The following is a 10,624-nucleotide window of genomic DNA, read 5'->3' as shown; positions in this document are numbered from 1 at the left end:
ATAATACCAAAAATAACATAGTATTGGAAACGCGTTTCCAGTCGACAGTTTTCCGAAGAGGACGCTTCCGGTAAGGGCAAAAGCAAAAGAACCGGCTGGCAAGGGTTTTCCACCCTCATCGCCGGGAGAAGTCGGATTGGCCAGGAGAGCTTGTCACGTGGGCGAGGCGTTTGGACTGGCCACTCTTTGCCCCGCCTCTCCGTTGTGGTAGCCCCGGTGTGGTGCATGTGTGGTTGTTTTCTCCTCCATATCCGGGGTACAGATTGGGAGCGTTTCCTGTCGGCTGAATCTGCGGGAGCCTCGGTGGGGAGACCGGGAAGCGGGCGGAGAGGATGCTGCGGTAGGATGGGAGTGGGGTCGCGGAAGAAGGAGTCCTCTCTCTTACTCACCCACTGCCTCTTTTAAAAAGAGCCGCCCGTTATTCCAACTGCAGCGGCTGCCTTTTCAGTCTCTGCCGCTTCTCCACCCTTCCTAACGCGCTGTGATCGGATGCCTAGCTCTGGGTTCAAAAGGTGGGTATTAATTAAGCCTCTCCCCCCCTTCGCCAGTCCCGCCTGTCCTTTGCAAGTTAAGGTCTTCTCCAGCCAACCCAAAATCCTTTCCCCCCCCCCAGAAGTCTCGCCTTCCTCTTCCTGATTTGGTGATGGTGTGTGTGTGTGGGGGGGCAGGGATGATAATTCACTGAGTAGTACTGTAATGGCTTCTTGTAATTCTCTTTAAGAAAGGGAAGCTGGTGTCCTTTCCTCACCCCTTTTCTCACCTCGTTTTTCTCGAGAATTAGAATAGGAACTCGTTACTTCCTTTGCATGATCTAGTTAAAATATTCTAATGCATTACTTTCTACCCAGTAATCCTGAACTGGGATTCTTACCCTGCCCAGTTGCTTCTGGGTTTCTGGGCTTAAAAATTCTAGCCTAGCAGATTGTTGTGGTTTTTCTTGAAATACTGTGAACGGTAAAGTTTCCAGATTTTTCTACTGTCCTTGAGATCCTTCTTGTTAACCATACAGATTTAATCTCCTTATCAACTTATACCTGACTCTTTCCTACATGTTGAAAACACTGCAATTGTGACATCCAGAATCATGCTTCAGTGCCTCCTTGGATTATGACATATTTCCAGTCTTACCCCAACTTTTCTGCTCTGAGACTTTAGGTCATAGTTTGATCCTTTCCTAAAACTTTACCATATCTGCCCCTTCTTTGATGAGCATTCATGTTCTTTTAAATAATCTTCCCTTGTGAAAGCTAGGGATGATTTATGGTTGCTGTGTTTTGTTTTCTTCCCCCATCCAGTAAGAATTTGGAACTTGCTATGATGACCTCTGCCAGATGGTTAACTCTCAGCTAGTACTGTTATCTTGAGAGTTGTAACTGTTTGTGAAAGCTGTCGAAAGGTTGAGACTACACCTGGCCATTGAGTTGGGATTGGCTTGCCTGGAAGGACAATTGTGCTGGTTCTGGAGGCACTATGGAGTTTGCTGAGCTTATCAAGACACCCCGGGCTGACAATGTAGTTCTTCACCGCCCTTTCTATCCAGCAGTGGAGGGAACCCTATGCTTAACGGGACACCACCTCATCTTCTCCTCGCGACGGCAGGACAATGTTGAGGAGCTTTGGCTTTTGCATTCCAACATTGATTCAATTGAAAAACGGTGAGGATATTTTAGTTCATGAAAGGGGTGGGGGGTGGGGTGGGAAAGAGCAGTGATGTAGTCCAAAAAAAATCATACATCTCCCCATGGTAAAATTTTGCAGGTGCTGGATGCAGGAATGGCCTGGGTTAAAGATAGTAAATAGAATTGAATCCTAGCTAGATAGGAGTGCCATCATTGTCCATTATTAAAATGATGTATCTATACTGTATTTTACTGTTTTTAGCTGATTTGCATAGCTGTTCTCCAAATAAATAGAGCTTAGTTACACCCCAGTTATTAAGCAACCTGTATAATTCCCTTATCAGCTTCCAAGCACTATTCAGGATGTTGAGCATAGGCCCTTAGCCTATTGGGACCATATATGTGAAGATACATCTTCCCACACCATTTCCTCATGTGAGCTGAGAGGGGAAAGATGGGTTTGTTTTTATCCATGCTTTTAATGCTTGTCAGCCTCCTGGTACCATTACATGAGATGGGTGGCTATATATGTTCCATTAATATGAATTTTATTTATTAATGTATCATATCTTCACTTGAAATCTTTCTTGAGTACTGTCAGTTGATGTGGAACATTTCATACCAAGGATGGGAAGAAATTTATTCTGTATTATATTGATAATCTGATTCTGAAATAGTCTCTTTCTGGAGGCTTAACTAGTACTGATACTACAGTCTTTTCAGGACCAGACTTTTGTTCCCCATTGATTCAGACATTTTTTATTGCTTTTATTACCTTTCCTCCTGCTTTGAGTTCCTGTCAGAATAGAAAGATGGAATATGTGGCATAAAATAAATTTATAGTAATTTGTGATCTTGCTGCTTCTTAGTTTATTGCTATTTGAAGACTAAATGCATTCTGTTGCATTATTTTTCCATTGGCTTAGAGATGCTTTTTTTCAAAGTTGATGGGGAAGGTATGAATGTTTAAAATGAATTATTAGAAAAATTCACGTAAAATATACTTTCTATTTTTAAACATTTAAAATATCTATTCTTATGGGAATTTGAAATGAAATGAAATTTGCATATTGTGGAAAGAAAAATCCTGAAACATTTTATTTTCAAATGATGGCTGATTTAGAAGGCATTTTCTTAAAAAGGTATTCCTCCTTATGGAAAAATAAGAGGGAATATCAATGAAGCTTGTCAGCTGAAGCTTTAATAAATATATGCACTAAATAGAAGGTGCTTAACTGAAAAAATCATTAGTAGAAGCTTTTCCTATAATTTGCCTTTTTGTGTCAAAAAAGGCTTCATCCTTTGATTTCAGACCATCCATTAAATAGCAATTGAGGACTGTCACCTGTTTGAATATCTGGATTGATCCTCTCTGAAAACATCACTTGAAAGGCAGTTTAATATTTCTTTTCGGGAGATGTACTATCTCTGAATATATAGTATTATTCAGCTGAGTCATCAATCATATGTAAATCAGTGTTTTTTTCAAAATTGGCAACTTTAAGATGTTCTGGGAATTTTGGGAGTTGAAGTCCACATATCTTATAGTTACCAGGTTTGAAAACACTGATCTACCTTAAATTAATCATCTTCCACAGATGCATCCAAATCTTTTATTAAGCCAGCTCAGTTGCATTATGTTGCCATTCCCCTATTTATTTTGGGTGGTGGTGGTGGTGGGATGACATGTATGGCGTACCTACACATCTGCAGAGGACAACATCAGAGAAATCTGTTTCAGAGAATTGTGAAATAAATGTTTATTTTTTTCCTGTTAGATTAATTGGTGGAATGCATCTTATTTTGGGGAAAGCATTGAACTTAGTTATTTAGACTTTGAGAGCTTTACTTTTTCCAGCTCCAAGGAATCAAGGATAATGAGTTTTCAAAATTGCTTTTATTTTAAAGGGCTTTTAGAGAGATACAACCCACAGAACCTTTATTTTATTCTTGTGACCAATTTTTCACATCATATAGGTAGTTCTTGACTTATGACTGTAATTGAACTGGAAATTTCACTTGTACATCCTGGTTGTTAAGTGGACCACCATGTGATCAGACCCAATTTTATGACATTTTTGCAGCTATCATTAAGTGAATGTTGAGGTCATTAAGTGAATCCATTTTACCTAATGGCTGCTTTTTCTTGGAAACCAGAAGTAAACCCTGGAAATTAGCAAAAAAAATCAACCATTGTGGTTACGTGACTGCGGGATGCTGCAAACAGCCGTAAAGGTGAGCTGGTTGCCAACCACCTGAAATGTGACCACAGAGGAGTGCAGCTGTCATAATTTTGAAATCGGGTTGTAAGTAGCTTTGGGGGGGGGTGCCCATCATAACTTCAGTCGCTAGGCAACCAGTTGTAAGTTGAGGTCTACTGTATTGCTGTCTTCAACACTAAAAGACAAGCAATTTGGAGCTGTATTCAAGCTTAAAATGGGACAATTAACCTGCTTTGTCCTCTCTTGCCTTTTTTTCTTGCTGCCCTGATATTTTATAATTTACTTGAACATGAATAACTCTTAGAATAACATCTGTAAACCTTCTCCCTGAATAGTAGCACATGGGTTGCTACAATTCATGAATATGTTTTGCATTATTCAGAGTCAATGAAAAGGTAATGTAATTAGCCAGTCACTACCATGAAGGTAAATAGTCCTGATGAAGAACAATCTTGAAATATTTGTGAATGAGTATTTCTTTAGAAATGAGAAAAATAAACCCCTGCATTTTTATTCCTATAAAAAGATCTCAATAAAACATATTTAAGACTGAACAAACCATTGTTGCTCTATCATATTGTTGGGTGCCCACCTGGAGTTTTTATTGGTCTTTTAAAATATATTTATCTGATGCAGAATGGCCGACTGTGTTGGCACCAGCTTGTTTTCAGGAGAACAGCAGTCCAATGACAGGGTGCCACAACAGAGGAAGGCTGTCACCCACATCTCCACTTGACAAAAAATGTTTCTTTCTGAGATCTCTGCCACTGTAGACATAGAGCAGCCAAGTAAAGTTGTCACATTACACTATAACCTAGAAGAATTGGGAATGGGATTTGTACTCTTGTCTAGTCTCATTCATATGCAATTTTATCTCATTACTTTAGCCACACTTTGCTGTGGCATCTAAATAAGAATGGCTGTTATTAAGGTAAAGGTAAAGGTTCCCCCGCACATGTGTGCTAGTCGTTTCCGACTCTAGGGGCCGGTGCTCATCTCCGTTTCATAGCCGAAGAGCCAGCGCTTGTCCGAGGACATCTCCGTGGTCATGTGGCCGGCATGACTAGACGCCAAAGGCGCACGGAACGCTGTTACCTTCCCACCGTAGTGGTCCCTATTTTTCTACTTGCATTTTTACATGCTTTCGAACTGCTAGGTGGGCAGAAGCTGGGACGAGTAACAGGTGCTCACTCTGCTACGCGGCACTCGGGATTCGACCTGCCAAACTGCCGACCTTCCGATCGACAAGCTCAGCGTCCTAACCCACTGAGCCACCGCGTCCCTGTTATTAGGGTTAACTAAAATTAATTATGGCACACTTTTGAATGATAGTTTGGAAAACATTCTGATTAGCATTGCCGAATTTGAACATTATAGTCAGTTATGGGGGAAATGAACTGAAATCTGTGTGTCTCTGTGTTGGTAGGTTTATTTTAACATTAAGAGACAGAATAACAACAAAAATCCAGAAAAACGCATTTCCAAAAAGTTATAAATTGATTTGCATTTTAATGAATGAAATAAGTATTTGATCCCCTATCAATCAGCAAGATTTCTGGCTCCCAGGTATCTTTTATACAGGTAACGAGATGAGATTAGGAGCATTCTCTTAAGGGAGTGCTTCTAATCTCAGCTTGTTACCTGTGTAAAAGACACCTGTCCAGAGAAGCAATCAATCAATCAGATTCCAAACTCTCCACCATGGCCAAGACCAAAGACCTGTCCAAGGATGTCAGGGACAAGATTGTAGACCTACACAAGGCTGGAATGGGCTATAAGACTATTGCCAAGCAGCTTGGTGAGAAGGTGACAACAGTTGGTACGATTATTCGTAAATAGAAGAAACATAAAATAACTGTCAATCTCCCTCGGTCTGGGCTCCATGCAAGATCTCATCTTGTGGAGTTTCAGTGGTCATGAGAATGATGAGGAATCAGCCCAGACCTACACCGGAGGATCTTATCAATGATCTCAAGGCAGCTGAGACCATGGTCACCAAGAAAACAACTGATAACACACTACGCTGTGAAGGACTGAAATCCTGAGCACCCGCAAGGCTCCCCTGCTTAAGAAAGCACATGTACAGGCCCATCTGAAGTTTGCCAATGAACATCGGAATGATTCAGAGAACTGGGTAAAAGTGTTGTGGTCAGATGAGACCAAAATTGAGCTCTTTGGCATCAACTCATCTCGCCGTGTTTGGAGGAGGAGGAATGCTGCCTATGACCCCAAGAACACTATCCCCACCATCAAACATGGAGGTAGAAACATGCTTTGGGGGAGTTTTTCTACTAAGGGGACAGGACAACTTCACCACATCAAAGGGACAATGGACTGGGCCATGTACTGTCAAATCTTGGGTGAGAACCTCCTTCCCTCAGCCAGGGCATTGAAAATGGGTTGTGAATGGGTATTCCAGCAGGCAAATGACCCCAAAACACGGCCAAGGCAACAAAGGAGTGGCTCAAGAAGAAGCACATTAAGGTCCTAGAGTTGCCTAGCCAATCTCTAGACCTTAATCTCATAGAAAATCTGTGGAGGGAACTGAAGGTTTGAGTTGTCAAATGTCAGCCTCGAAACCTTAATGACTTGGAGAGGATCTGCAAAGAGAAGTGGGACAAAAATTCCTCCTGAGATGTGTACAAACCTGGTGGCCAACTACAAGAAATGTCTGACCTCTGTGATTGCCAACAAAGGGTTTCACCACCAAGTACTAAGTCATAATTTGCAAAGGGGTCAAATACTTATTTCACTCATTAAAATGCAAATCAATTTATAACTTTCTTGAAATGCGTTTTTCTGGATTTTTGTTGTTGTTATTCTGTCTCTCACTGTTAAAATAAACCTACCATTAAAATTATAGACTTATAATTTCTTTGTCAGTGGGCAAACGTACAAAATCAGCAGGGGTTAAACAATTTTTCCCCTCACTGTATCTGAACTAAGCTGAGTACATTCCGTTTTTTAATAAAACTGGTTAACAGTATTCTCATACAGAGAAAAGCAAGAGATCCATTTAAATTTTTCTTCTTGTTTTCTTTTCTCCTAGATTGTGAAGAAAAGCAGTGTCTATTTCCCCCATTCTACTGCTCTATCCAATTTCATTTCAGAAGGAAAAATGATAGCTACTTGCTTCATCATTCATATTGGGTTTTTTAAAGTAGCCTAGCACCTTGGTTGTAATTAATTATTTCCTTGCAAAGATTAAGATGAAAAAGAGCTAAAAGAAAGCTGAATCATAGTTGCTATAGTATAGTAAAAAAATACCATTTTTCAACCCTCTCCTTATTTGGCCATGTCTAAGAACGAAAAATATTGGCTTAGATGAATTCCTCCTGATCCTCCCAGGATTGGCCTTGGGATTTCAACAACATTACTGGAATTATTTACTAGCATAAAGAAATTTCTCATATGGAAATTAGATTACATGAAGTCTTTTAATATGTCTCTCCCATGTCTCTGAGTTTGGAGCAACACTCCAGTGAGGTAGGCTTGACTGAATGCAAGCAGTTTGTGTAGTTTTGGATCCCACAGTTTGCGTCATTGCCATGTGGGAATCAAAATCTAAGTCTTCTGCAGTTCCAGTGTGGCCTTTGTAGTTACACTATTACAAGATTTTTAACCAGGCCCAATAACGGCTATAAAAAATAATGCTGCTTCTGGGTGGGTGCTAAATGCCCATTCAGTAAATAATAACAAAAGGTTCACATGTCGTGGAGCAAGAGGGAAAAGCAATCCTACCAGTACTACAGCTATATCCTCATAACTTGCCTTTGTTACATGGGCAAAGAAAGGCGATGCATTCCCTTTTGAGAAGCTGAGGGGGTGGTATATTTGTGTAGCATTCTGAAAATTTTGCATTTGAGAAAGAAAATAACTGTTGGTGTGTGACAGCACATAATATAATCCTCAGATTTATAGCTGACCATCTACTGATGCTAATCCACTGGTCCTGGCTAATTTAGCATTATCTCACCAGGAATGTCTGATCCTGCATGTTTGATTCTACATAATAGTTGGTAGTAGTTCCCTCAAGAAATGTTGTGATCCACTGACCTTTACTGTTGATCAACTCTCAGTGTTCTCAGCTAACATGAAGTCCAGACCTTTTGTAGAATATGTTTTCAGAATAGCTGAGGAGAATTTCCTTTATACTACAATAAACATTTAAGTATTATGAAGAGCCAGAAAGAGCCCCAAACATTGTTAAAGCTTGAAGCTGTCTCAGTATTTCATGTTTGTTAATCCTCACTTTATTTCATTAGTTCTAAATCCTTAGAAAGAAATCTTCAATGCAGTTTCTGAATTATTTTCTTTCCAGTTAATCTATGAGACTCAAAGGGATTGGAGTAGAAACACTGGAGTAGAAATATTTCTGGATACATGTAGGCAAATATAGAATGGTTAACATCATTTCCTTCTCACCTGCCAGCCATTCTTTAAAATTACATCCCATCCTTATGTTCTTTTTAACTTGATTGCTATAGGTTTGGAAATTTTAATTTGCGAAAATAACCTGCAGTTCTCCTGTTCATTGATATATTTTTCGGTTAAGGCTTTTCAACTAGCAGTGCTAGAATGTTGTAATGGCTGAAGTAGGATAGGATTTAAAAGTTGTTCATTGTGAAGGCCATGTAGGTGTCTACAGTTGAAAAATTTTATTCTCCACTCTTCAATACTGATGTTTTATTTCATTGCAGTTTTATTGGCTTCTTGGGCACCATCATTATCAAATGCAAAGACCTGCGAATTATCCAGCTTGACATTCCTGGCATGGAGGAATCTTTGAACGTTGCTAGTTCCATTGAGGTAAAGTAATTTAGAGAAATTAGAAGAACTCAGCAAAACTCTGGTTCTGTTCTGCAGAGATTCATGTGAAAGATGGGGCTGGGATGGTATCTCTTTCTTAGATGCATTAGGACAAGGTTTCTCAACCATGGCAACTTCAAGACTTCAATTCCAGAATTCCAGCTGTGCTGGCTGGGGAATTCTGGGAGTTGAAGTCCACATAGCTTAAAGTTGCCACGGTTGAGAAGCACTGCATTAGGATATTTTTAGAATGGGAAGCTTTCTGAAGGAGGTATCTGAACATTGGTAACAAAACCCCTAAATTATGTAGAGAGGAAATAAATCCTGGTGAAGAATCTCCTTGTTGTCTTATGAATGTAAATCACCTATTTCATATCTGCAGATGTAGTCATCCTAATGGATTTCTGCTTAAATTAGACCTCAATCTAAGGTAGACCTCTATAGAAATTTAGAAAAACTGCTCTGGGAAAACCTACCAGAAGTCGTCGAATGATGTATATTCCATAAAGCAAGATCAGCTTCATTGATAAAACAAACTTGTAATTAAAAAAGTAACTCTGTTAGTATTTGTAATACCGTTCATGTTTATTTATTGGCATTTCAGTAGGCTGTGCAAGCTGCATCTGCCTTTTTACTGTACTTTTCTCTCTGTGTGTCTTTTCAGCATCCTTGTGCTTTATCAGGCAGAGGTTCATAAACACTTTTTTTTTGCAGAAATTGTAGCAGCATTTGGTTAAATAAGAAAAACAGCTCCTGTTTTTCTTTTCTTTTTAAATATTTTATTGGTTTTTTTAACATAAACACCTTAATATTTGGTAAACAGCACATTGTCTGGGCATACATTTACAAAGTAATCACTTATAGTCAGTTTTTATTATTCCAAAGTCCAGATAGTAGCTTTACTTGATTTTCTCTTCTTGACATAATATTCTCTTTGCCAACCTTAAATCAATACAATTCTTATTAATTTAATAGGTAACAATTTAAATATAAAAATTCTTCTAAAATTTACCAATAATGATCACATCAATGTTATGCTTTTCTATCCAATCATCTTGGTTGCCTCATCATAAATCCTATTTGCAGTTCTTATTTAAATTTGTTTCCCTTACAATGTTCAAAACATTTTTGCTGGTTAACATTTTCTCAAAGTTAATTACATTTAAGTATTTAAATCTCTATGTCTTAGAAAGTAAGTAAAAAAGAGACAAAAAGAAAAAGAGAAGAAGAAAGAAAAATAAGAAATATAATATAATACTTAAAATACATATCTCTCTTAAACTAATATGTTTATTCCCAGTTTTTTTCTTCTGATCTTTTTATCCATAATTACACCACGTTGAGTCTTTAGATGTTCCATTTAATAAATCTAATCATCAAATCTTTTAAGTCTATTTCAAAACATTTTAGTTACCTATTAGAATTTTCTTAAAATCAATTACATTTAGATATGTAAAACATTTCCATTATAATAACCATCCCAAACATGTTTATATTTTTCATATTTGAGAACAAACTAAAAGAAAAAGAGGAGAAATAATACTGTCTTGCTTAGGGAGTTCATCCCTCTTAGATTAAAATCTTTCTATTTCTTTAACCGTATTCGAACAAGTATTTAATTTTTAAATATTTCCTCTGATACGTCCCATCATCTAATTTAGCCCTCTCCTGTTGCAGAACCTCTTTCCCAATCAATATAATCCATTGAGTTAAAAAGTCTTTCCATAATCTTGTAAGTGTTGTTGTAAATATTAAAAGGAAATCAAACATCATGTCTTTGTACAAAGATTTTGTCCCTTCATATTCACTGAAGATTTCTCTTGTGATCTCTTGTCTCTCCATTTCTTGTTATACTCCCAACAACTCTGCAGTCCATCTTATCAAATTTATTTCGTGGTCTTAAGAGTCCAAGTTTTCTTTTCCTTATCCAGTATTTTTTGTAAGTTCTCCACTTGAGTCTCCATCTCTAAATTT

General features: G+C 38.3%; 1 protein-coding gene across 1 annotated transcript in view; it reads left to right on the top strand.

The window, feature by feature from the left end:
• Positions 1–237: 237 nt before the first annotated feature.
• MTMR9 (myotubularin related protein 9) overlaps positions 238–10,624 on the top strand; it is a 40,272-nt gene continuing 29,885 nt past the window's right edge. The window contains exons 1-3 of the mRNA XM_081346788.1: positions 238–512; positions 1,296–1,655; positions 8,542–8,650. Coding sequence (XP_081202914.1) covers positions 1,471–1,655; positions 8,542–8,650 — 294 coding nt within the window. The 5' untranslated portion in view covers positions 238–512; positions 1,296–1,470. The remainder of the gene's footprint in view (positions 513–1,295; positions 1,656–8,541; positions 8,651–10,624) is intronic.

The sequence above is a fragment of the Vipera berus genome (genome assembly GCF_964194415.1).
Source record: "Vipera berus genome assembly, chromosome: 1".
NCBI lineage: Eukaryota > Metazoa > Chordata > Lepidosauria > Squamata > Viperidae > Vipera > Vipera berus.
Note: the sequence above shows the minus strand (reverse complement) of the source record. Positions and strands in the feature narration are given on the sequence as shown.